At 47.2% G+C, this 27,340-nt stretch overlaps 1 protein-coding gene across 1 annotated transcript; it reads right to left on the bottom strand.

Annotated features, from left to right (window-relative positions):
* Window positions 1-1,135: 1,135 nt before the first annotated feature.
* PROSER2 (proline and serine rich 2) lies at window positions 1,136-26,682 on the bottom strand. The gene is made up of 4 exons (XM_032202007.1): window positions 26,367-26,682; window positions 16,481-16,697; window positions 5,606-5,858; window positions 1,136-4,748 (listed from the first exon to the last, which is right to left on the bottom strand). Exons 2-4 carry the CDS (start codon window positions 16,613-16,615, stop codon window positions 3,763-3,765), a joined length of 1,374 nt encoding a protein of 457 aa, XP_032057898.1. The 5' UTR covers window positions 16,616-16,697; window positions 26,367-26,682; the 3' UTR covers window positions 1,136-3,762.
* Between the last annotated feature and the right edge of the window lie 658 nt (window positions 26,683-27,340).

Raw genomic sequence — 27,340 nt, 5'->3', positions numbered from 1 at the left:
AATAATCCCCCTGCTGCTGCCTACCAGCTTGTACGAATGCTGCTTTCCTTCGGGTGTCATTCCAGGCCCTGGGCATCAGTACAAGGGAGTCAGAGCTTTGTTAGTCAGTCTGAACAACTCCTCTCATATCTGAGGCCGTCTAAAGGGGACCATGGGGCACTCAGAGAGGAACAGGGACTTGGGGTTAGTGCATGAGCGTTACTGAGGGAGCTTCTGCCAAAGTTATGGGGAAAATAAATACAGCAGGGGTGTTGGTGTGACCTCCCGGGCACTCTGAGGGCAGTGACTTGCACAGGAAGGTGCAGGGGGTGATGCTGGAGCACTGCGCTGGTCACTGTCAGGAATTAGTGCCCTGTGCGTCTGTAACAGCTGGGGGCTGTGAGGCTGATGTGTCTTCACTGACTGCCACAACCTCCAAAAAGGATTTTGTCTTTATTTTGCTGGTTGCAAGCAGCAGGAGGTAGTTGTGACCCAGTGGGCAACCTGCAGGCTGCAAGGTAAGGGCTGGCCCTACAAACAAAACCGATAAAACCGATCTTTCCTTCCATCTCCCTTGAAGCCTGGGTCACAGCCGAGCATCCAGGGGAGGTGTCAGGGATGCAGCAGCAGCTCTTTGAGCAAGGCATTGCCTCATGTGGGAGAGGTCACTGCGCAGGGCAAGAGAAAGCCCTGGTCTGGGGGGAAAATTTGAAAATTAAAAAAACTTAGCCAAAGAGAAGGGCGTTCCCTTGGAAAGGGTTTGGCTCCATCCCGTCTGAGGACCCTCCTTACCTCAGGGGAAAGATATTTATAGCTGGGGAGGCGCCTCCTAAGGAAATGCTCAGCCCTACGTGAGGGAAGGAGTTCTTTGAAAGCGAGACCCTGGGCAGGTGAAGGTTGGGGCAGAAGCAGTTAAAGGATTAAATGGGACAGGCCCCTGGTGAGGGCCAAGGCCAAAGCTGTTGGTTTTGGTTCTGGCCCATTCCCTGGTTGAAACAAGACAGGACCAGCTCTGCTTTGCACCTCCCCAGCTACAAGAAAAGTTCCTACATCTCATCGTGAAAATCCTGTAGTGAGTTTCCTGCGAGCCATTCAGAAATGGAGCATTCCTCTAGGAGCGATGCGCGGTACGGGGTGACAAAGAACGACATTCCACTTCCCATCAGCCATCGTCTCTTTGGTTTTATCCCACTTTAATAGAAGACTGATCAGCTTTGTGCAAGACAGGTGCTTCTAACAGAGAAAAATGAAGTCACAGCAGCGTAGACACAGAACGAGACACACGCAGCAGAGCGAGGGTTACATACAGGCTGCTAGCAGCCGCATGGAAGCAGTACATGGCTTTACTTACAGCTTTAGGCACAGAGAAGAATTCGCCAACAGGACAGTTGCTATTACAAAGGACTACAATAAATACCTCGTCCGAGTCCTCCCTGGGCAAAATTGGTTTAATTTAAGAAGCTCCAAGTCTCCCTTCCCAGCAGCTGAGAACAGTGCCCTACACGAAGAGTGAAAGAACAGGCTCCAGCTAATCCAGCGTACTGCAACTTTATACTTTGGATATTACGCTTTTATTATTTATTAGGGTTACATTAGAGAGTTAGCAAATGGGGCTGAATTTCAGCGAAACGATGTGTGGCAGGTGGCCCCCTCCTCGCTTCCCGTGGCCGCTCAGCTGTCAGCAACTGGTGAAGAGCTGGAAGGAAGCACTTTGCTGTGAAGACTGCTCTGTGTGCACGTCCCATTTCTAACGTAAGATTTTTCTTTAACAGGATTTAAAAGCACAGAGGCCACGAAACATTTCAGTTTCCTCAGCAAGTGAAATTAATAAATCATGATGCATTGGCACCACGTCACCCACACGCGGGACTTCACAGCAGGTGCTGCGCTGTATTTATGTGCTTGGGTTTCCTTCTGATTTACCGCTACAGCCTCAAAATAAGGCTGTGATTTACTTTCAGCATCCAGGCAGCTTTTGTTGTTCCAGGAGAGCTTCTCACACTCAATTATGCACGCTGAAGTGCTCTGCCAGACCGAGGCACGGCCGCATTTTTAATTACTGGTTGCTTGTGTGTAGTGTGCCTGGCACAGGGAGGAACATGATCCCAGTAAAAAGGCTGAAAAAGAATAACTCCGTAACAGAACCCAGAGACCATAACACAATTAAAAATTTAAAGCAGGAAGCAGATAATTTAAAAACAAAAACAAACAAACAAAAAAATACCCTTTAACTTATGAGGCAGGTTAATAGCTATGAAAAGATTTTTTCCTTCACGCCGGCTTCGTTTACAAGTACAGCTCAGCAAGTTTGAAATACTTTATCACAAGGAATACAAACGTGTTTATCACAGTTATGTCAGAGCTCCTCTCTGGAGGGTGGGGCAGTTTCTATTATCGCCACTCCCCTCCTCCCCGCCAAGGTTTAGTACTCAGCTCCTTAGGGAAACGAGGGGGTTGCTCGAGGCTTTAGAAAGTGCAGAGAATAAAGGAGATTTCTCTCTTTAGAAAAAAAGTCTGAGAACTCTTAAATGTGCAGGGGTAACAACGAGGAACAGGGAGGGGCTGGGTTTTGGCATTTTGGTTTAAGATGGCTGGTTTTGATGGTGGCAGGTGTACAAAAAGGGAGGGAGCTTTACAACAGAGCAGCAGCTTTGCCATACGCACAAAAACATCAGCCCAAGACAGACATTTGGGGATTGTCATGAAAAGCGTGGCTGTTAACTAAGGCAAAATACACCGCCAGGGAGCCTTCAGGAAGGACGTGCCCTTACACACTGCTCTCGCCTGCAACTCCACTTCGCCTGCAAGACTTTTGGCTGTAGCTTCTGTTCATTGTTGGCAGGGTGGGATTGAATAAGGCTCTGAGCAGAGGAGGAGGAAGTCTGTCAAACCAGGAGTTAGAAGTAACAGCACCTGGACCCAGCCAGTGCAGCACAGCGATTGTTTGAGGACTAACAGCTTCTTCACAGGAACACTACGGTAAGAGGCAAGACTTTTGAGTAAGGTTCTCACATTTGGTACGGAGTGGGCTTGTTCCTATGGCTTCTCTGCTCTACCACCCCCCGGTACAGAACAGCAGGTTTCAGATTGTCAGGAGACTTTTTGGCTGTCGGCACAGAGACCAGCACGCCGCGCACACCCTCGAGGCCCCTCTGGAGCCTCTCACTGGACGTGGAGCTTCCTAGGAGGTCAGAACCCAAACCAACCCTGTGCAGGCTGAAGTGGAGCGGGCACAGAGCAAGGAAGCAGCAGCCTTCACCACGGGTGAGAGAATAAAGCAAAGCCAGATAATACAGACAACAAAACAACACAGAAGTGCATCACCCAGGTCAGAAACATCAGTTCTGACCCATCTCGAGCTCCCCTGGACAGACAGACACGTGTGCAAAACAGAGCTCTCGGTTTTGGCTTTAGAAAAAGAGCAAAAAGGAGGCTCCTCCGTTCAGCGTGCCCCATACAACGCTGCACTGGGCACTTCCCTAATGCAGTGCCCACTGCTGCAGGCCAGCACGACTGAAATACATCTCTCAGTCACAAGGAGTAACAGATGAGCATCTCTGCAGGATGGCGGGCTGAAACCCGCCCCTGTAGGCAGCATTTTGTGCTGCCAGTCTCTGAGCTAAACGCCAGCAGTCAGTCCAGTCCCAGTACCTCCTGAGCTCGCCCGAAGCTGAGAACTTCCCCTTTCTTCTTCCCATCCGTCTGATCCCAAGCCTGTTGGGATTGCTCTAGCGCAAAGCCAAGCTTGGATTCCCCTCCAATGCCACAATGCCCCCCTCCCCGTTAGGCCGTCTCTTTCAGCAGTCCCAGTTTGCGGAGTGCCTCTCTCCTGGCTTCTTCTGTTGAGCCACGTCCAGCAAACTTGACGGTGATCCCTTGCGAGCGAAATCCCGAGGGTCTGGGCAGCGAACCCGACCTCCTCCTCATATCCAGGCTGAGGTTAGGGGGCTTGTAATCATTAAAGCCCTTCGCTGTGTTCTGCTGAGCGGCCTTGTTAGCAGCAAGAGCTCCCTCTGGTTTGATTGTCACAGTTTTGCCCAGAGGAAGGAAAGGGCTGGGCTCGCTTTTTAAGACCTCGTGGATGTTTTGGTACCCGTTGGGAACGGCGTCTGCCTGCTTGGGCTGTGCATCAAGACGCTGAGCGCTTGGGGCATGATCCACTTGGTCCTGAGCTGGCTTTCCCTTAACGAGACCCAGCTTTGTCAGGGCCTCATAGCGCGCTTGCTCGGAGGAGAGATCCCGTAAGGAAGAGCTCCTGTTGCGTGACAAGAAGTCGTTCTTCTGCAGCTTCTCCTCCAGCTCGGCTGCCAGAAAGGCTCCGCCGTTGATGTTGGCCAGCACCTGAGCTCTCCGCTCCTGCACGTTAACGGCTGCCTTGGAGATGGTCTCGTTGAATTCCTTGCCGCTGACGTTGGTTATGTTGATGTTGCTGGGAAAGCGGTGCAGTTTGGGGGCGGGTGCAGGGGGGTGTTTTGGAACTGCAAAACAATCACCGTTGGCTACGGGGGTCTTCTTCCTGTCCAAGCTCCCTTCCTTGAGGGCACTGGGGAAGCGCACCCTGCTCTCCGCTTGCTGCTCGGATATCTTCTGGGCCATGATGAGCGGGGTGGGGATCGAGCGAAGCAATTTTGGATGCTGCACGGCAGGAGGGGGTGGAGGAGGAAGAGGAGGAGTCTCACAGCTCAGCGGCTGCGACACTGAGGGATGCGAGGGAACGTCAGCAGGTGCAGCTGGCTTAGGGCTCTCTGCTCGCCAGGTAGCATCCAACACTAAGAAGAAAAGCCAACAATAACCTCGTTAAGTCTTTGCACAGAGCACAATACAAGGCTTTCTCTCACCTAGGATTAGCAAGCATCAGTATTACCATTCCCAAAACTTTCTAGCCCAGACTCAGCCCACTGTGCCCATAGCTAACAATAAGTAATGACACCTTGAGGGCATGCTCTAGTTCAAAGCACCATATTTATCAGTCACTAGCAGCCTCCTTTCTGCCATTCATTCACAATCTGGACATTGGCTTTATTATGTTTAAAGGCTTCTTCTGTAGGTTTTGCATGTTCTTATTTTTTATTAGAACAGACAGGAGAGGACACGTCACATCACAACCTATGTACTAGCGATAAATCTTCTCCAGAAGCAGGGAGAGCAAACCATGGGATGAAGAAATCATTCTGTATGCTGTATTGTCCCAACTTTTTGTTAGAAGTATGTGCCTTGGTCCCACCAAGTGACACTATAACTAATTTGCCATCTTAAAACTCTTAGAGAGCCTCAAGAGGTTTCAGAGAACCAGAACGTGAGCACACTACTGTGCACCAGTCTGCCTTGCCGTGATGACTCTGTTATACTCAGTTCTGTTACAATTTAATTACAGTAAGGGACTGAGACAGCAGTCCAACAACTTAATCATGAGAAAAAAAAAAAAAAACAAAAAAAAAACAAAAAAAAACAGCTTTAGGAACAGCAATTTCAGCAACCCCTCAATTCCACATCAAGTTACAATCATGATCCTCACGGCTCCTGATGTGTAACAGATTGATCTTGGGGTAGCAAGGCAGGCACAGAATTTCTTTAGCTGTCATGGCTGAGTCAAAAGGAAAACCACACTTCCAAGAAATCCTGCTACCTGGTTCTGCATCTTTGCTAGGAGGGCCTTCGTGGTCGCTGCTCTCGGGTGTTGACTGCACTAAGTCAATGATATCCTCGGTCTCCGAATGACTGGACACGTTCTCTTCTGTTGACCTTGAAGACTGACAGTGGATGCCACTGTCGTGTAGGACTGGTTCCTCCAAGTCATCTTCAAAGGCATCTATAGTTTCCTCGAAGAACATGAGAACGTCCTGCTCTTCGTGGGTTAAGTACTTCATACTCTCATCGTCCTACGTGGGGGAAAAAAGCCACAAAGATTAACGCCCTACAGATCAGTACGGAGAAGTACACCGACAGCAAACACAGCACCCTCTTTTTAGAGACAGAAAAAAGCACGGTGTAGCTGGCAGCAGTCACATCAGAAGCATCTCCTTGCTGTTTCGTACCTTCCCAAAGAGGCATTCATTTACTACAAAACAATAAAAGCCAGGAGTTTACAGCACACTACTTTTGACTGAAACACAGCAACTGGTATTTCATCCTTAGAAATACTTTAATTCAGCAATGTCCATTTGAGTTGGAGTAAATTGATAAAAATATTATAAGAAAAAGATTAAAAAGCCAACAGCAAAACCCACCCTACAGCCCTGTGCCTGTAGAAGAGCTCTGATAGCTTCTTCAAGCTCAAAACTGGCATTAGCTGCTTCAGGTGTGTGTCAGGTTCAGGGATGAGGCTCAGGAGCAGCATATGGACAGGGGGTATTCAAGACAGGCCAACAGGTGGCTTGGCTCCGTTTTTGCTCTGGACCACAGGGGGACTTCGTTATCAGAAAGGCAGAGCTGGAACTGAAATACAGCTCCCTGTATTTCTGCAACCCCCCTCAGCCTGAATTTCCTCAGAGCTTAAAGGAATAATAAGGGGGGAGAAGGTTTCTGAAAATTTTACCTCTGAGTTACGGAAAGAAAGGAGTTAGAACACACACAAAGATGTGTTCCCCAGCAGTAAAAGGCCTCGGGCTATTTTCTCCGGCAGGAAACGCTCCTGTAGAGCACAGGAGTGATAAATAATCGCTGGGATCATCTAGTCTTCATTTTCTGTGAGTCACTGCTCTTGATTAACTTGATTAGCACAACATCACTGTGAGAGCCTAGGCAGCAACGTGCAAACTCTTTTCCCTCCACCTCCACCCTGGGAAACACTCACTTTTCCAGAAGCTCAGAGATGACAAAGAACGATTAGGAAAGGCACCGCAGTAAGACAATGGATCCAGGAAGGACGTTTCCCAAGAGAGCTATATAAGTTCTGGAATGTAATTAAGTGTTGTCGAGAAGTGAGGTTTTCCCTTTTCTGGATTCAATTTCTCCCCTACCGTGGACCTCCGCAGAACAGCGGTGCCTACAGATTTAGAGCTCTGAAGCACTGCCTCGTACCCAGTGGCAATTAGTGCCTAAGCACTTAAAAACACTGCAGACGAGAAAAATCTGCGCTTTAGGGCTCTTAGTTGCTTTCTCAGTGGTCAGGGGAACGTTTCATTCATTTATCTACAGGGAAAATAAAGAAGAGAATCACACAGCCTCAGCCACTCTCAGCTCTCCCACTCCTCAGGACAGGTTTGCTGATTTGGGGCTGTGATGATATGGATGCTGCAGACGTCAGCCACAGCTTGCAGCTCCCTGTTAAAAGAGAAGACTGAAACCTCCCAGGGAAATACAAAGGTGGTTCAGCAGCTCACGGTGCAGCTTCATGTCTAGAGATTCGCATTCCTTGTCTTCAAGGTGAAAGTGGCTGGGAGAGGAGCATAGAGGTGAGGATATTTGTGTTTTAATCTTCCCACCCGAAATGCACTGTCAGAACGTGTAACAGTCCAGCTTCCAGCAAGGCTGCTCCAAAAGCCCGGAGTTGGATGCCATTTGCACTTGCCTGTTTCAAGCACTGACTTCAAAGGCTGACGCACTGCGCGGCTCGCACCCACCGCACGGCAGAGCTCAGCCTTCAAAGTCTGAGAAAAGTTTTACAGCTGCGCTTGAAAAGCCAGAGACAGACAAGGCTTCTTTTTTTCCCATTAATGGATGTTGCAATCTCCTTCCTTCCCCACCCAAATACTCACTCGGCTGCTATGTCTAGTGAGGGAGAGAATGACAGGAAAAGAGCTGTTGTGAGGTAGGTCCTCGCTCCAGCTGAGCAGGACTCCGGGCAGCTTTTGTTGTGGGTGAGCTCACGGCGAGGACCAGACTTCCGCAGGCAGAGAAAGGGCTTTTTGTTTAAGGGCTTTGTGGTGGCAGCAGACCCAGCAGCCCTGCAGTAACTGCATCACACTCCTCGTTTAAAAGAGCTGTTCCCACGTGAGCTCTGCTCATTTGGCTGGACAAAACAGTACGTGAATTGAAGCAGAGGCTTCCAGAAGCCCAGAAAACTTCCAGAAGCTCTGTGCTAGCAGACTGAGTGCTTCTCCATGCCCGGCTGGATTTGTATGGCCAGAGCTCTGCCAAGGTTACCACCCCTCACTGCTCCTGCTGAACTGAGCAGCTTCCTTTTTTCCAGGGAGGATCTGAGACCAGTAGCCACCCCTTTATAAATACACCTGGGGTGAACGGCGTAGCAGGGTCTGAGAGGACACCCTCAGCTCATTAGCTCTTCGGTTTCCTTCCTCGTTTCCTTTCCAGATGAGCAATGTCACACCTCAAAGACGTGCTCTAGGGGACCCTGCCGGGCAGGGGCTGGGCTAGGAGCAGTGTTACAGAGCTCCCACTCGTACTGCTTGTAGCAGAGCTCCCAGAAAGATGCGAGGAATCTTGTTGTGGTTAAGCGGTGCCAGTTATAGCTAAGGTTACCAAGCCTATTTCAAATACTTGAAATATGTGGAAAATGAACTCATCTGAGCAGTTCCTGTTCGTTCTGGGATGGTGTCCCAGCATCATTTCTCCTTGAAGAATCTGGGTTTTTAGCAGCCCAAGAGGAATCTCTGCAGTTACTCAAGCTACTCCCTTCTTTCCACCGACTCTCCTCATAAACACACCTCCCAAGCCAAGCCTACACACGCACAACACTGCCCACCTTAAAAGCCACTGGCAAAAGACAGCCTCCATTTGAAACCTGAAAACTGTGCCTGAGCTGGGATTAAAAGAACTTCTTGACCAGAAGAAGTTTAGGATGCAAACAGCTGTAATAACTAAGTCTGCTCAGCTGCCATTAATATTTTAGAGTCCTGCGCAGCCAAATGTTTCCTCCTCATGCCAAACAAGAAAGGCTGTGAAGGAGGATGGCTTTTTTCTTTTGTTTCATAGAAAAGATCACTGTCATGCCTGCTCATTACAGCTACTGAATATCAAGGGGCCACAGAAAGCTTCACAACACCGATTCAGCTGCTCCTACCAAGCACGTGCAGTACAAGGTGCTGTCTCTGCCACCTGAGTTTTGTTTAGTAAGAGGCAGTTCAGCCCCGGTGCTCCTTTGGGGGAGGAAGAGTCAGGAGATCCTGAAGCAGCCTGATGGTCACACTCAATTAATCTGGAGTCCATCCATCACTGAGCCCAGCAGCCTAACGCTAGCACAGCTTTAACAGAAAACGGAGGGGGAAAATCCCAAGCCATCTGCAATGGTTAAAACATTAATAATTAATTATTCTGGGAACTGCTAGGGAACCGAGCAGCATTACCCGTGTCAGAGAGCTACATCTCAACCAGCAAAATCCCACAGAGGTGGGTTCAACTGACTCATCTGTCACTTCCCAGTGCCACAGAATGAATGGGCACAGCTCCATGGGAGAGAGAGAAGTGCCTGGGTGCTTCTTCGACAACACAAAGGGAGCAAGCTATTGAAATATGTGAGAAGAGACCCGTGTAGTACCACTGGAGCCCCAGCCTGCTAATAACACGGCAGAGAGGTCTACTAGTAAAAAGAAATGGGGGAAATAAGACAGCGCTGCATGTAGGAACAGCGTCAGAACAGGTACAAAAGCTTCAGTGCAGAAGAAAAAGGAAATTACTTCTGGTGTATTAATAGAAAGGGGAAGCAGGAGTGTACAGCTCCACTGTTTAGGCTGGAAGTGAGTGAATAAGAACAAGAAATGCCATTCAGAATCAGACCAGAAGGTCCATTTAGCTCGGTAGCCTGCCCAGAGCCACCCCTGTTGATGCCCAAGGCAGAGGAAGGGGGTGAGGAAAATAGCACTGGGGTGCACTGGACGGACTGATCTTTTTCCTCCCTACATCCTCCCACCTTCCAGCAATACACAGCTCGAGGAGTTCCCATCTACGTGCTTAACAGACCATAATAAGCCTTTCTAGCCCGAATTCATCTTATTGTTTAAGCTTGTTTAAACGAGCGACATTCACAGCATTCTGGGGCAGTGAGTTCCATACTTTAATTGGGTGCTGTGTCAAAAAGCACTTCCTTTACAAGCCGCCAGCTGCTTATTTTGATAATACCATCCCATTTGGTGAAGGGCTGTAATACTGCCTGTGCTTTTCTGCACTTTGTTAACGTAATTGTACCCGTGTGCTCCATGGTTAGCAAGGCGCGTAATCGGTTGTAGGTGGGGAAACAACCGATCCAGAAGCATTACAGAAATAAACTAGATGAACTAAAATCATGAACTAGCACGATAAAGGTTGAACCGGGTGATCTGAGAGGTCTTTTTTCCAAGCTAACTGATTCTGTGATTACTGACTACAGTAGACCCAATCCACTTTTAGAAAGGCAATGACATATCTACTTCAGCTTCGAAGATCTCTCTCTGGTTATCAAACACAGATTGATCGGCTTATAATTTCCTCTTCCCTTTAATTTGTTTTAGAATACCATTCAAAAAGTTTGGAGGAACTTTCAGGCCAAAGCCACTAACTGTTTTCACAGCAATCAAATCATTTCACACCCATCTAATTTCTCCTGAGAGAGCTACTGACTTGGCCAAGGGATATAAGCACAAGATGTGATACACACTGATTCGAAGTCCCAGAAAAGTACAGCAATAGATGAATAAGGAATCCTAGATGAATGAGGAAACCTAGATCAAATTAGCGGAAGGTGCCTCTGTAACTGGGGTTGGGGAGGGAATTATGTTTGAGAAGTCTTGTTTCATTATGCAGTTTGGGATACAAGCCCTGAACAGTTACAAGCCTTGTTACAAGCCTTGAAACAAGCCCTACGCCTCTGTTATCTGATAGTTCACTACCTGAACACAATGAACTTGCTATCTGTTGATAGAAGATGTAGCTGCGAGAAGCAGGCAGGACAGAAGACTTTCATGAGCCATATAAATGTGCTAGTAGTCCACAGGATGAATTTTGACTGGAGAAAAAAAAAAAAAGCCACAACTACAGAGTGATGAACAAGCGGTGATATAAAACAGAAGGACCTGCAGGTCAGTTTGAGTGCTGTAAAGAGTAAGTGGAAAAAAAAGAGTGCTGCTCAGGTATGTAAGTGTCATCCTGGGCTATAACAACCAGGGTGATGAAATCACTGCACATCCTCACTCGGAACACAGAGTTCAGATCCACTCGCTGAACTTTCAAAAGGATGCAGCCAAGCTGGACTGGCTCCAGAACAAAGCCAGGAGTGACGAAAGTTTCGCTGCACAGGAAGCTTGGAAGAATGGAGTGTGCTAGGTTTTAAAACACTGAAGAGTGGGAGGCAGGCAGACACAGCCCTGTGTGTATGCCAGGATGTAAGAAGTTGGCCACATTACGTCATTACGACAAATCTCTTCTATATCCACCGAAGGCAAGACGTGGAAATCAGATCTCACATTTCAGAAACTTGAATTCAAGTATCCATGGAATGAGAAAGGAACAGAGTACAAGAAAGGCTGCTCTGGAAGCGCAGGAATGCCCATCAGGGAGGGTTAAAGAGCAGATTTACCCACCTGCTAGAGTAATCATCTGCTAGGTTCTGCTTTAGTTTGAAGAGAAGGCTCAGGGCAGACCTTATTGCTGTGCAACTGCCTGAAAGGAAGGGGTGGGGAGCTGGGGGTCGGCCCCTTCTCACAGGTAACTAGTAATAGGACCAGAGGGAATGGCCTCAAGTTGTGCCAGGGGAGGTTCAGGTTGGCAATGAGGAGCCATTTCTGCTCAGAAAGAGCAGTCAGGCACTGGGACGGGTTGCCCAGGGGGGTGGTGGAGTCACCGTCCCTGGGGGTGTTCAAGGAGAGGCTGGACGTGATGCCTGGGGACATGGTTTGGTGGGTGACAGTGGTGATAGGGGGGTGGTTGGACCAGGTGATCTTGGAGGGCTTTTCCAACCCTAACGATTCTGTGCTTTGAAGCAGAGAAATGCAGTTTATTGATCATGAAAGTAACAGGCACTGTGTGTGCCCCAGGAGAGGCATTCTCCCCAGCACATTTTACAGCAAGGCCACTCTTTACCCTCCTTCTACACCCACAGTCTGAAGCAAGCAGTTCTCAAGCTCCTCATCCTCTCCAGCTGCTCACTCCACTGGTAGGAACAATGACTTTTTTTCCCTCCCCAAGGCCTACTCCCTCCAAGTCATGCTAATATCAACCTGAAGCAGATGAAGCTCAGCACAGCTCTCCATGCCCCACAAGGAACAGCTGCCACCCACCCAAATGCAGCCAGGGGGGTTGGGGAAATGCAATCTCCCTCTTACCGGGATGTCCTAAAGGCACACTGGAATCCCAGGATGACAGAATCAAACCAAGTCTGCCGAGTCTGTTGCATTTGAATGATCTGGACTAATCCAAAAAGGGTAAGGTCATAGCAATTATTTTTTGGGTATTAAATCCTGGTAGAACCACAGAGGAAGCTTGTTCAAAGAAGTAAAGAGTAAGGTATATTTAAGAATCATGACCATCTGCCAAATCAATGACCACCCACCACCCGCCAATTAATTTAAGACACTTGATCAAACTCTGGGGTCACCACCACCCCAAAAGAGCAGCAATTAACTGTGGCATTCACCAGGGATCTATCTGAAACAAATGGGAAAATTAGAAAAAGCAGAGCAAGGCCCATTGGGAGCAACAGGGAACCCACTAGCCCTCAAGCCTAGCCCTCAACAAGACACGTTAGGATACAAAAAGGTACTGAAGTCACATCAACACATCCAAGACACCCGTAGAGTTTGTCACTAGTGCAGTTCCAGGTCAGCAGAGGCCACCTAAGGAACACCCAACACCTCCTGGTATGATCTTAGCAGGTGATACCATTGTCCTAGCACGTAATTCACACCTAGAAACTAAAGCAGTTGCTCATGGCTGAGAACAGACACAGCACAACTGCAGGAATGAAGCAGTCAAAGAGACTGATCTTTAGTAAGTCAGCCTGCACACATCTGTTCTAAGAGAAGGGAAATGATTTCAAAAAAAGCTAAGACCTAGTATTATCTCCAGAGTAAACAGTTACAGCAGCTTAAGGACGTATTTCATGGCAAGTTAATTCTTACACCACCTATTCAAGAATGGCTTTTGGGATTTAAAATTGCCGAGCAGAACAGAATGTGCTTGTTCACCCTTCCTCTTGCGCAGGGTAACTGATCCCCTGCATTGAGGAGGTACACCTGTCTCATCCCTTTGCCAAGGATATGTTTTAATACCATCCTCAATACAAAGAGGTCAGAATATACCTGCAGATTCAGATCCTCATAGCTTTTACGGCTATAAGATGCAGCGAAGTTGGCGGTAGGAAAGAGGTTTAGATGATGGTGGGATATGGAAATATCAAGGCAAACATTCCACCCATCTGAACGTAGGCTCTTGTACTTGTCTTCAGCTGCTGTGATAAATCTGGCAGCATAAATCCAGACCTGAACATCTGATTTCTACAGAAAATCCTACTGCAGTTGAGACAGAACAGACACCAACACCTTGTTTTCCCATTCAAAAATGTGTCTTCAAGGACTGCAATTGTCAAAGATTAACTCAGAGCACCATTGCATAGATAAGGGGGTGAGAAATGTGTTGAAATTAAACTCATCAGCCAACAGCTGACTTCAGAGTCATGCTGACTTTGTTTTAAGCACATTTGGGCACCTGGAAATTCGTGTCCATCTCCTAGCCGTCGCTAACCCGGTGACGGGTTCCACGAGGAGCAATGCCAGCGCAGACACACAGGGTGCAACAGCAGCCAACAGTCAGCCAAACCAGCTCAAAGCTGTCAGCATAGGCTAAAGCCAGCCCAGGATGCCGTCTGCATTATCACATCCCCAGGTTTGTTTGAATTCCACAGAGGCAATACAAAGGTTATGTTTAGTGACTAATGTGGTTTGACACTGGGAAGCTGAAGAGCCTCTTTTTCGTAATCAAGTACGAAGAAACCTGTACAATGCTGTCGTAAAAGCAGGGCTACACTTTTTTGCGAGGCCATCAGAAGAACTCCAAGTCAACCCTAAACTTCTGTGCTGTGTCCCCAGTTGAACAGATCCAGGAAAGAGATAAATGAAGAGTCAAGTAAGTTCTAGCTGCTTCTGTTTCAGAACTAAGAATGTCCGGTGTTCCTGGAAGTCTGACCCTCCCTTCCTCTCTCGAGATTGGCCCGGTAAGAAATTATTTATCTTCAAAGTTCACTATCCTCTCCTTCCCTTTAGGCCCCCAGAAGTTTGCTCCCATTTGCTCCTCACAAGAAGGAGCAAAGCTACAGCAGGAAGAAGGTAAGGTTGGAGCACTTTCCCAACAACTAGTTTTTCCTCTTATGAATCCCCTGATCTACTTAGTGGAGCGTAAAAATCTTGCTTCTAATACACAGTTACACAAGAGAACAGAAAGAGAAGTATCTGATGAATACCACTCTTTATCCTGAGGATTTCTAAAGCCTGTTTCAGCAATGAAAATGCACAAGGTGCAAGACAGTAGAATATTGTTTTCTTACATCAGATCACACAAAAAAAAAAAAATAAAAAAAATCCGAGGAGCACTGAAAACCCCAGTCCTAGTTCCAGGGTTACAAGTGGCAGAATTCTATTGCTGTTAGTTCACAGACCCCCTCTCAAACTCAAACTGTGATTATGCCTTTACTCCTGACATTCTGCTCTCAGTAATCTCTCTACTTTTACTGAAATGTGGACAATGAACTGTTCTCTACATCCAAAGAAACCTAAGGGCTATTCCTATTCCCCTCCCCTCCAAGTGAAGGGGAACACCCATGCCCCAGATCTGTCCTTCCAAACACCCCAGTCAGCAGCCTTATTTACCGGCCACGCCACCCACTCACTGCTAGAACTTCCACCACTTGCCATAGAAGGGTATCTGTAGCACCAAAATTAACTCTCAGCCTATACTTCACTTCCCTCATGCACAAGCTCGTACCAAGTAAAGGACTAGAGGCTTTAGGAACTTCTCCAGCTGATGCATGAGTCTGATGGGAACTGCCTCACCCCGCAGTCAGGTTGTACTCCTATAAACGACTCCAGCACAGACTGAAGGGATTCTAATTCTAGCTGATGCATCATCATACGGGTTATCACATGGTAAGATCTAGTTAGATTAAGGTAATCTATGTCATTTCCTGACACAGCACACTCAGGATGAGGCTGTACAAACACACCAATTTATATATAGCCTCGTTGTTCAATACCGATTTTCTCAAACGACCAGGCTTGTGCTTGCTGCCACAGCCAGGAATAAAACCCAGGGAAACATGACTGGCTACTAGTTGACACACCGGTAAAAAATGCAGTCAAACTATTGCATAAAATTAACTTGTAATTCATTATTAAAGCACAACTCCCACTGTCATTCTCTGAGATCCAATCAGTTTCCATAGAATAAGCAACATACACTAAGTATCCCAGCCCAAATGGCATACCTGGCTCTTGCCTCATCTCTCTCGCCCTGATGCTTCCCTTTTTTTTTTTTCCCCCTAGAGCAGATCAGAAACAGTTAAAGTACTACATTTAGTCCCATTTGTTTTGCCTTTTTACTAGCAATACAAGCTGAAGGACAAAGCAGAATATTAACTACAGTGTGGTATTTTTGTTAGAAACAACCAAGAACAAACACCTTTAGGATTACCTCCAGTTGCCAACGAGCTCATGAAGGAGCACAAAACAGAGCATTTCTGAGTTATACAGAAAAACACAGGTACCAACTTGCTAACTTATTCTTTCACAACAAGCTACTTCCCTAAAAGAAAGCTGGCAGGGAGGGCAGAGGGGAAGAGATGGAAAGCTTAATCTCATGTTTAATGCAACAGCGAGATTTAGGATCCCATTTGGGGAAAGCATGTTTAGCAGAGTGCTCTCTCCCCAATTAAAAGCGGACGCTTTCCAAACAGCTGTGATAATGAAGAAAACACACAGGGAACTGTACCTGCTTTCGAGGCTTCGCATGGCACGGTACAAACCATCCTGCTGAGTTCACTGCCTGAATCATCCTGCTCATTAGAAAAAATGCAGACCTGCATCCTACTCCCTCAATTACTCACGCGCTATTTAAATGGCCGCACACTCATATTTGCTAATGCGAGGACAGCTTTGTTTGTGGTGAGCTCTTTGTTACTCACCTAATTACACGAAGGAATAAGCTGAGAGCTTCGTTCAGTAGTGTCAACAAAGACCTTCAGCAAGGAACAGCATATTGAGCCGAGCACCATCCTTGGGCTCCTTTACCCTCGCTTTAAGTCATTCCTAGAGCTACACCGAACCACGCACCACATGAAGGTAGTGGAACAAAGCTACCCAGTGCAATGCACATCCTAAATGCTGCTCCCAGTTCCCTGGAAGGGATGGCCAAGCAAAGGCGCTCTGCAGGCTCTCTGAGACAATCAGACCAGAATTTCAAGCTGTGGTACCAGACCAGAACACTTCTAGCCTTCCAGCTGGTTAACAACCAAGACCATAGCCAGCCATTTAGTGCTGGAACTCGCAAAGATCAATGCTTAAAAAATAAATAAATCTTGTGATGTGAACAAAGCTACTCGTGTGGTTTTTATCACTAAGCAGAAGGCTCATTAAGCACTTACCATAGCAAGATTTTTGCACCTCGCTTGGTTGCCACGGTTCTCCATGCTGCTGCCCCTCTCCATGCTCCCAACCGCGTGCTTTGGAGAGATTTCGGATGTTGCTTCAGGAAAATCTGAGAGGAGATTTCTAGGCATTACACCCTCCTGGACTTCCTGACCCCAGCGCAGCGCAGGATGCCATCAGCACGTTACGTGTGGTTGCTAGCTGTGCTCATTTCTGAAAACAGAGAAAAGCATGTTATATTCAAACCTGTTCTTAAAATAAAAGGAGGAGAATAAGTGGTAAGAAGATCCTAGCGAGTTAAAATAAGGCTCGTCTTTAATGCTCTGGAACACAGCTACCACTGATGGTCATCTTTTTTAAAAAAAGATAAACCAGTAATAAAATCCCAGAGGTTGAGACCAACAGCCCCAGTTCAAACACCATCTTTTATAAGCTTTTAAACAGTAATTTATCAGACAGTGTTTACTTATAAGAGAAACAGAATCCAGTTCATTTCCTAACACAGTTGAAGTTAACTCACTTGTTCCTCAAGCTGCTTTATGCTGACTACTTCTATTTAAAGATCTAGGAAGAGAACGTAGTGCCATTTTTACACCATCACATTACATAGCAAAATTGCATTTTAAAGTTTACAGAGCTTTTATTTCACTCAGCCATGAAGAAACAGTGCTTGCACATTTGGGAGGTGCTCACTGGAACAGACACACACCAGCACTTACCAGAGCAAAAAGTCCTCTGCTCTTTAAAGCATTCTAGAACCTGTTCTGTTATATCATAGGATCCCAGAACGGTTTGGGTTGGAAGGGACCTCAAAGCCCACCCAGTGCCACCCCCTGCCATGGGCAGGGACACCTCCCAGCAGCCCAGGCTGCCCAAAGCCCCATCCAGCCTGGCCTTGGGCACTGCCAGGGATGGGGCAGCCACAGCTCCTCTGGGCAGCCTGGGACAGGGCCTCACCACCCTCAGAGTAAAGAATTTCCTCCTAATATCTAATCTAAACCTCCCCTCTTTTAGTTTAAAGCCATTCATCATGTCCTATCATTATCTGCCTGAGTGAAAAGTTGCTCTCCATCTTTTTATAAGCCCCCTTTCAAGTATTAAAAAGCTGCAGTGAGGTCTCCCCGGAGCCTTCTCTTCTCCAGGCTGAACACCCCCAGCTTCCTCAGCTTGGCTCCACAGCAGAGGGGCTCCAGCCTCTGAGCATCCTCGTGGCCTCCTCTGGACCTGCTAACATCCTTCTTGTGCTGGAGCCCCAGAGCTGAACGCAGGCTCCAGGTGGGGCCTCACAAGGGCAGAGCAGAGGGGCACAATCCCCTCTCTCCCCTGCTGTTGCAGCCCAGGGCCCAGTTGCCCTTTTGGGCTGCAAGCACACACTGCTGGCTCGTGTCAAGTTTTTTGCCCAGCAGAACCCCCAGGTCCTTCTCTGCAGGGCTGCTCTCAAGGAGTTCTCTACTCATTCATGTCTGGGATTGCCCTGGCCCAAGTACAGCACCTCACACTTGGGCTTGTTGAACCTCATTAGGTTCACATGGGCCCACTTTTCTAGCCTTGTCTCCCAAAAACACTCCAGCAGAACTTCCTTCTTCGTTTTCCAAAGTACCACAAAGACAGAAGTCATCCTTTTGCACTGATAGCACAAGCAGGAAAGGGGCAGGAAGGAAAGAAACTGAGCTCATCTTTCTCCAATAGCTTAAAACCATCATTCACAACAAGAAAGAGCATTGTGCTGAGGATTGAGCCACCTTGCTCTTCACCAGCCCATCCTTCCAGGCACCCTGCAGGTGGCTAGGAATTAGCAGCGATGCATTCCTCAAAGCAGCTGGTGCCGAGGTACCACGTTACACGCAACCGCTGGGCAACCAGACACCGTTTCAGTTGCGTGGTATCAGGGTAACGAGATGGTCCCACTTCCCAAGTGCTTCTCCCTTTATTCTGGTTCACGAGGTGACACGAGAAGCAAAGCCCAGTCTGCATTTCCAATTCAATTGGATTGCTTCTCCTGCCTCCCTACCCCTGCCAGCCCCGCGCTGAGAAACCCAAGCCTGCCGGTCAGCCGATTAGCATCTCGTGGTGGTGAGATAACATCTGCTGATACCGAGCAACAATTCCATCCCGCCGGTCGCTTCCTCTCAGGAGAGAGCTATGACATTACCAGAGGCACAGCCGAGCACTCCCTCCTCTGTTCTGCAGCACCGACAAGTGTCCCGCAGGAAGGCGCCCGCACAATGTCTTGGAAGCACAGCCCTGCACTGCCACAACTCGAGTGGCTGGTAACTGTCAGCCCTAATGTTCAAAAAAAGGGTGAGATTTAACCTTGGTTTCACTTACACGTTCTTCCTTTTCTCCTATTAATATTGTTAAATATAAATAGTCACAGTGCATCCTCAAGGTCCTTTGGTGATACCACAGAAGCAGAAGCACGCTCTCAGTCCTGGGTTTCGGAATCACACAAGGCAGGTGCACACGGGAGCCCTGCAGCAGCTGCTGCACCTCCGGCTGCCACATGCCAAGAAGTTATGCCGCAGAAAGCTAAACCTGAAAAGAACACCCTGAGAATAAAACATTTCCTGCAAGAGGGGCTCCACCTCCAACATAAAGCCTGCAGCACCCAGAGGAAAAACAGAGACAGTTTTTAGAAGGCATCTTGGTGTCCAGTATAAGCTGGACATGCCACATCTGGTCCATCCCTTGGTGAGGCATTACAGACGACTCCTAAATTTCTAGAGTTCCACTCAAAACTCTTTGTAAGCTTTTTATAGACTAGGTTACCAGGAGAGGTCAGAGCTCACTGCTTCAGGCTACAGTCAATAGCGTAACTGAGACTGAAATTTAAAGACTAATGTAATGAAAATACTCATCCAAGTTACTGAGAAACCAACTAGCCAGCCAAAACTTTGTGGAAAGAAAGTATTTAGGAGCACTGCTCTGCTTCCTCCAACGGCAAGACCTTAGCAAAAATGGGTCCAAGCTTTGTCCAGTGCAATAGAAGTAGCCAGACTCAGTAAAGAAATAAATGTCAAAGCCACGAGCTGTAAATACTCCTGTTATTCATCCTGGAGTCCAGGCTCTGAGGTTTCACAAAGCTCCTGAACAATGAATAAAGGCAGCAAGTGCAACTGGTTAGGAGAGCCTCCCCCACAAGATCAAGTAGCAAGCATTACAGGATTGGCTCTGCCACTGTGTCGCAAGGCTTTGGAGGTTTCACTCGTTTCAGAAAGTCTCTTGCACTGCTCCTGAGCTGTGAGCCTGCAGAAAGGAGGTGATGGAGAAAAAATAAGAGCCAAAACCACAAAGCGAAAGGAAAACACACTTCCTTCTTCAGTCCTTCACATCACCTCTAACACATCAGAGGTCATTATGATCATAAGCTGTTCACAAACATTATTCCTTCTCCCCTTTCTGTTTGTGTGCTTTAAGGGAGAAGCTACTCCTACGTGTTTGTACAATGCTTAGCACAGCTACAGCTGCGTGCTGCTGTACACACACGTTTTACAGGCAAATTCCCTTCCTAACCACAGCTGACACAGGAGACTGCACTCTTTTTATGCCCCCTTTTAGGTGAAAAACTTTATGGATTCGAGATGGGTAGAGCCAAGTCTAATGAACTTCTCTTGCTGAACTGATAGCTTGTTTCACTAGGATTGCCAAGGTAACCAGCAAAGGTTCAAAAAAATACAGTAGCCATCATCAGAGCAAGTGAGAGCAGCAGGGCCACAGGCAGCTGCTCCTCCTGCCCTTCAGAAACACAGCAAAAAGGAAAGTTGCTTACAAGAGGATTAATTTCTTACTCTATTCAACATATTAGGTTTCTTATTGCTTTGTTTTTCAGGTGTACCCCCGTCCTGTTATGGATTAAAAGTCAACTAATCAGACCGTGACACAAGAGCACAGAAACGTGACAGGAGCAGTACTGCCTGGGGAGAAAACCCCAGATGTTAAAACAAAAGGCATCTTAGGGCAGCTGCGATTCTGTCAGTGGAAACAATCAGTTACACTAGCACTAGCTTTCACAAGGTATTTAGAAGAACACAATTCAAGTATCATGCATATTTGGCAGAAGGTAGTGGGAAAAAAAATGAAATATATTAAAGTTAATATTGAATTTTTACCTCCAAAGATTTGATTTTACTTTGACAGAAGTACACAGTTCAGAGAGACTGCATGAAGCTGCCAAAGATTTTTTTTTTAAATACACTATTTATTTTTTTTATTTTTACTGACTGAGATTACTTCTAAATACTAGAACAGAACTTCAGTCAGAAGTAATTGTTTCTGTAGTAGGGGATTGAAAAAAAGTGTTTGTTAATAATCCTGTTTGAAAAATAGCTTAATGAGCTAAAGATCAATTCCACAAAAATGGAAGATACCAGGAGGCCAGAAGTCAACAGCTGTATCAGCCAGGAGCTGAGAGCCAGCAAGCAGGCAGCAGCATCCTCTTTCCTGCACCACACATTCACAGTAAATAGAGCCAACAATTTCAGGAAGCTATCGCATGTTCCTAAAAGGGCACAGCATCAGTCTTTTCCTCGCTTCATTATACATACAATTTCTAGAACGCACTTCATGAGAACAGTTTCTAAAGCCAGATTCCTAAGCCTAGACTCAGCACCACACATGCTTTGCAAGGTTCGAGCAGTTATTTCACAGGGAAACAAACTGGCCAGTGAACTTCAAGGTTTGTTTCATCCCCTAGCTGTACACAGACATATGAACACACACACGAAGTGTACAATGTGCAGTGTCATCTTCTACTAAGTGGCACTGCTTGAGTTGAAAGCTATGGATCTAAAAAAAAACAAACAAACAAAAAAAAAAAACATCTGAAAGTACTCTGAGGTCATTCAGAGAGCCACTGTGGGGTAGGTTTTATTAAAAATAATGGTACAGGGGCAGACCAGAGACCTTGTATCACAATTAGCCTCTGACAACAGCCACCAGATGCTGAGGGAAGGGCATATAAAACAAGGCAAGCAGAGCAGGAACTCAGCCCGTCTCCTGCACGTTGTGGTCAGGGCCTTCCAAAACCAGAGCAGGTATCTAACACCCTGATTAGGTTTTCCCTGCATTAAGTGCTCCTGCTACATACCTTTGAGCCAGCTGTACAAGATCACAGGTAAACAAAACAGACTGGCCCACGACACGTTTTCATTGTGCTGCTGTTGTTACAGACTGCTCAAAGTTGGCTGATCCGGTACGGTGGATTCATTTCCTCCTTATGAACAGCCCTCCTTCACTACCTGAAACACAGAGCAAATTCTGGAGCTTTAGAGGTTATTTATTTCCTACTTCTGTGATACTCAGTGCATTTTAACCTTTCTGAGTGGAAGAACAGACTACGTGACAGTGCTGCCCAGAAGGGACATATCCCAGGCCAGTTGGCTCACCAGGAGCACGCGGGATGGCCTGAGGCATCGCTCAGCCCTTTGTGCTGGCACAGAAAAGCCCTAGGATCAGGCAGAAAATGTAAAAGCCTTTCTCATAGAAGGAGCCAACAAAACTGAAGTAACAACCAACAAGGCTAGTGTTCAGGAGCCAAGGTCAATTGAAATTGGCCAACGCGGTTAAACTCAGATTTCTCCTCCAGATCAGAAGCACAGATGCTACGATGCATGCTCCTCAACTGCACGCACAAAATCCAGGCTGTCCAAACCTGAGTTACAGCAGCAGCAACATTTCCTGCCCTTGTTTAGAGAGGGACTGTCATCACAGCACAGCTGGCCAAACAGAAATGCTGACCCCTAAACAGGGCAGCGCGGCTCTCTAAACAAGGGGCAGAGGAAAAGCGCTTTGAAAGACACTTGGATCTCAATCCTGATGACAATTTTCAGAGTAGGTGGAGAATAAATTCAAACATGCTTCACAAACTGGGAACTCGGGGTGCTCTCGTGGTACTGCAGCAGCCTGAGACACGTGTGACTCCCCCCCAAATAATTTCAGTGCTAACAGCCATGTGACACTCCCAGAATTGAAGGGACTTCGAGGCAAGCAACCCAAATATTTCGGTTTAATCTTCCTGCATTTCTACAGTGCACTCTAACAAACTTTCAAACTTTCCTCCAAAGCTACAAAATCCGTTAGCTGTAGGACTAAAAACAAAGATTCCCTCAGTCTTCTGAACCTGGAGCCTCAAGAAACACACTGAACGTCATTCATACAACTTGCACTAGAATCTGCGAGAGCTGCCAGCAGTGAAATAATTAATCCTGTGTACAGAGGTTTTGAAAGAACGAGATGGGCAAGGCACCAACTCAGAGAACTCAAATCCAGCTATTTCATCACAGACTTAAATAGTTCACCAAAGTAGATCTCAAACTGAATGTAGTAGCCCGCTTAAAATGATCACAAACCAACATTTTCACTGGTTCCTAAGCGATAATTCAATTATTACACTTTTTCTGAGCACAATATGATTTAGAAAATTCAGTGCACTAGGTGACACCTCTGACTATGTTAATCCAACCCTCAAGTTAGCAGAAAGAGAGGGTTCAATAGTGTCCTTCATTCTTACCCAGTCCTTCTCAATACTCAAGAACAGCCTTTCTATTTTATATTTTTTTTAATAATAATATACTTTGGAAATTTTGTTAAGTGAGACAAGAAACCTCTTGAAAAAGCCTAGATCATCATCATCTCATCATTCTCTCTCCACTGTCTGGGACATGCCACTTTTAAAACAGACAGCAGAGCATCACTACCAGATTTGACAATGCTACGCACATTCATCCAGCCTGAAGACAGAATTTATCTGGGAGGAGACTGTAAAACAGATTCTTCTGCATCTTAGCCTCATCCCTTGCAAGCAAGCTTTGTTCCAGCGCATGGCATCAAGAGCAGCTCCAGCTGAATCCCATTGCCTAAAGGTAAGGCAGCCACTGGCATGGGTTTGGATATAACACTGCAGGTTAAGCTACCAGAGGAACATCCCTGAAGTACTCTCAACCCTCCCCCCCTCAACTAAAAATAAAACTGGTCAGTGACAGGTAGTTACTTTTCTTTAGATTAACGTCTTAGGGGAGGATAAGGCTCTCACTGGCAGCCTATGGTTGAGATTTGATGATCGGTATCTGCTTAGTGAGAAAACTGCATACGATACCCATGGCTATGTAGGGCAATATTAGCTGGGGCTTTAAACACATCGAGGTGATGCCTGAGGTCTCCGCTGACTTCAAATGTTCTTATGGAAATTTCTGCAAAGAAAGCATCCGATTCTTTTAAAGTTACTCGCTTTAAGTCTCCCCTCTTAAAGTCAGGGTGGTGCTCTCCATGAGAGCCACCACTTTGGAAACATGAAATCTACATAAACAATTTTGGGCGCAGACTCCTCTGTAATTAGTCAACTTCTGCCTTGTTACACAATGGAGCCCTAACCCCAGCGATGCTACACCTGTAACGACTGCTACAGTCAGAGCAAGGGTGAACCAAATCCTGTTTTACAGCGCACTTAAGAGGACAAGATAATTTTCAGCCCCAGTGCTTCTGTGTGACTTCGCACACCGGGATTTCAAGTTCCTTGCCTGCATCTGCCTGTGACTGCTGTGATGGCATTGGGAAGAGGGCAGAAGCCATCTGAAGCACAAAGCAGAGATGTTTACTTTAAAATGGAGCTAATTTAATGCACATTTCATTCCTCTGCGAGTACATAAAGGTCTGCCTGCCCAAGGCAAATTGAGCTGAAAAGAGCAGAGGCAAACCAGAGCAGTAAATTCTTACCCTGTACGTTCATTGGTATAGCAATAATCAATACATACCTAACTGAGAGGGAGATCTTTAAGCAGCTAGCGACACTGGAAATTAAAATTCCTCGCTTTTATTTTTTAATTAAGGAAGGGGAGGGAGGTGGTAACAGTATTTGACGCAGCCTGTCTGGCTGGCTTTGAAAGCTACATTCGTATCATCATTTATTTTCACGCTCCAGTATTTTCGAAGGTCAGCCAGCTTGTGACTTGTCAACTGCTAAGGAGTGAAGTCGCTGCAGTTACTACATCCAGCCAGCAAGCCCCTCCACCGACACTCTGGGTTAATATTTCTCTCAGAGGCATGCATATAAACAAGGAAAAGCAACTGTGGCTGACAGAAAAAGAGTTTTAGGTACACAAAGTAAAGAGATGTAACATAGCATCTCCCTCATTCTATTTCAGACACTATTAACACTTTATCGTAAAACTTTGTTTTATTTATTCACTGCTGTAAGTAGTCTAAGCAAACCTTCAGTGAGGAAAACACCTCTGAAGCAAATCTATTCCACTTCTGAGAAATACTTAGTATCTTTGTTTCTCTGAGACATGAGTGATATGATGTTTTTCTTTAGTGCTTCAACACCAGCTTTTCCCTTATACGGGGATATTCATTGCAAAGGAAGGAAAAAAAAACCACAATCATTGTTCTGAACTATGGTAGCTGTACAATAAAGCACATCTGCAATGCTGCATTAGTCAAAGGACCCACAGAAGAGTCTTAAAATAATACCTTTTTATTAGCCTAAACCAGAAATTGCAAAAGCTTTTAAGACATGCTTTAGGGTTTGGAAAGAAGGTCTTCCTTCTGTTCCCTTCAGAAAAGGGAGGGCACAAGAAAACAATTGTTACATTTATGGTACTTCATTTTTTATAGTTTAAAATCCCAGCAATTAAAAAAAAAAAAAAAAAAAAAAAGTAGACAGCCTCCCTCCAAATTTCTTGCCTATTTCATCTGCGTACTTCTTACAGCAGGCATCATCATACACCCACTTACAGGACCGAGCACAACAGAGCTCCATTTTCAGCTGCCATCCCAAACCCAAAACTACTCAGGAAACATGCCCTTAAGAGCCTCGATTACTGAAAATCCAGAATCCGGAGTGTTTTAAGGGCTGTGGTTTCTTGCACACACGCTAAGCCTCGCCTGAACTACCTGAGATCCCAACCTGACGAAGCAGCAGCCATCTCACACATCACCAGATGGCACAGGCACCTGACAGAAGGGAGGCAAAATATTTGCAGCTAGGATCTGCTACTGTTTAAGCCAACAGTTTTTATTTTTTCCCCCCAAGTGTAAAATTAAATTGTGGAGAGTCAGGAAGCTATGAGGAAGAAAAAACCAGCTCCTTGCCATCACCCTTAATCAGTAATGCCACACATCCAAAGCCAAATAATGCAGTATGAGACCTTTTATAAACTCTTTCCCCATACATTTTTTTTTTCTGAAGTTGCCTGTTTTTACATGCAGCAGCAAGTTGTTTTTAACCAGAAGGGGCTGGGGAAGAAAAATGCAAAGAAAAGAGAAAAATAACCCTTAACGCAGCTCGGCTAAGGCTCGCATCAGGTAGCAAAGAGGCTGGCAAGAAGTTTTTCCTCCTCTCCTTCGGGCACAAAACTGCGTGGAGCCCAGAAACACCTCTCCTGGGCTCTGAAGCCTCTTTCCTCAGCTGTTAACGTTACACATGCTGCAAATAGGAGCTCAGAGCCGCGTTTTGGCTGCTCTCAGAGCATCGCACAAACCTGCCTGAGGGAACTTTAGGGGCCAAAACCCCAAGGGAGCAGCCACCGTCCCGAGTGCTGCTTCTGGAACCGCAAAAGCTGACGTGAGAAGGGAAATATCCCATTAGTGAGTAACAAAACCCACGCCGGATCGCTCCCACCGAGGGCTGAGGGATGACAGGAGTGAGGGGAGCCCCGGGGCTTCTCCCCAAGGGGTCGCTGAGGAAAAGGGAGCGGGGAGAGGCGAAGCTAAGCCGGGCTCGCTGCCCTCAGGGGAGAACCCCTCGAGGAAACCCACTGCAGGCGCTTCCCGAGCCCCAGAGCTCCACACAGCGCTAGAAATCCGCCTCGGTAGCTGGTAAAAAGCCGATAGAAAGCCGGTCCCCACGGGCAGAGGAGATTCCCTCAGGGGGAGCCCCGCGCTCACCTGCTGCGGGCAGAAGTCCGCGCCTCTCCTGGCTGAGGCAGCGAGGGGACAAAAGCGGGGTGCGGGAAGGACACCAGACGAAGGACAGCCGGTTCCCGGAGTAACCTCAAAACCCAAAGCGAGCTCTGCTGAGGAGCCGACCCCGCTCTCAAGCGCACTGCGCCCGGCCAACACCCACGGCGGGCGGTTAAAGCGCCGGGCGGGCAGGGGCGGCTCGTCCCGGGTGGGGAGCGGCGCTTGGGCACGGCTCCGCCTAGCCCGGGCGGGACGGCTGTGGCGGTAGAAACGCAGCCGCCTTTGTCCTGAGCCCGCTGGGCAGGGCATAGAGCCGATACTCCTCCCTCCCACACGGCCAAGTGCGGCAGGCTGCAGCGAAATGGGGTCCGGGAGCGAAAAGGGTGGAGAGGGAGGCGAGGGGGGGAGCGCCGTGGGGCCGCCATGAGGGCCCGCTGTGGGGTGGGGGTAGGGGTGCCCGCTTCTCCTGGAAATCCTGAGGTAAATTTCTGCCCAGACTGAGCACTCGGGGCTGTGAGGGCTGTTTTATGTTCTCTGGAGGGTTCTGGGGGTCTCCCAACTACTTTTCATTCAGCACTGGAGGTTGTGGGGGAAGTGGGGAAGGAGCTCAGTTCACAGTGGCTTCGTGTCTGTGGGGCTGTCTCTCCACTGAACTACAGGGGAATGTTAAGGGAAAAAGAGGTGAAAACAGCCAAAAGTTACTAGCCTGACCCCCTGCCTCCTCACCTGGCTGCATACTCCTTTCCTGAGCCTCTGTCCTGAATGAGGTAAGGGTTTTGTGTGCCTCGTTACATGGTGCCACCCATAACAGCTCCATTACACACACGCTCTATCTGTACTCTTATTACTAATATATCATCATGCTGGCAGGAATTTATTTATAGAAGGTAGTCATTTGTGCAAGGCCACGACAGCCATCAGATTAACAATTCGATTCACATTCCACACCATTGTAAAAA

The sequence above is a fragment of the Aythya fuligula genome, chromosome 1, assembly GCF_009819795.1.
Source record: "Aythya fuligula isolate bAytFul2 chromosome 1, bAytFul2.pri, whole genome shotgun sequence".
Taxonomy (NCBI): Eukaryota; Metazoa; Chordata; class Aves; order Anseriformes; family Anatidae; genus Aythya; species Aythya fuligula.
The sequence above is the reverse complement of the archived record's forward strand: the minus strand, read 5'-3'. Positions and strand labels throughout refer to the sequence as shown.

Bases quoted from the DNA above. Each gene is read 5' to 3' on its own strand.
- PROSER2 (XM_032202007.1), bottom strand. From the start codon at position 16,615: ATGCCTAGAAATCTCCTCTCAGATTTTCCTGAAGCAACATCCGAAATC. The intron at 5,859-16,480 runs GTAAGTGCTTAA...TCCCCCACGTAG, and splicing joins GGTGCAAAAATCTTGCTATG to GACGATGAGAGTATGAAGTA. The intron at 4,749-5,605 runs GTAGCAGGATTT...TTTTCTTCTTAG, and splicing joins TAGCAAAGATGCAGAACCAG to TGTTGGATGCTACCTGGCGA.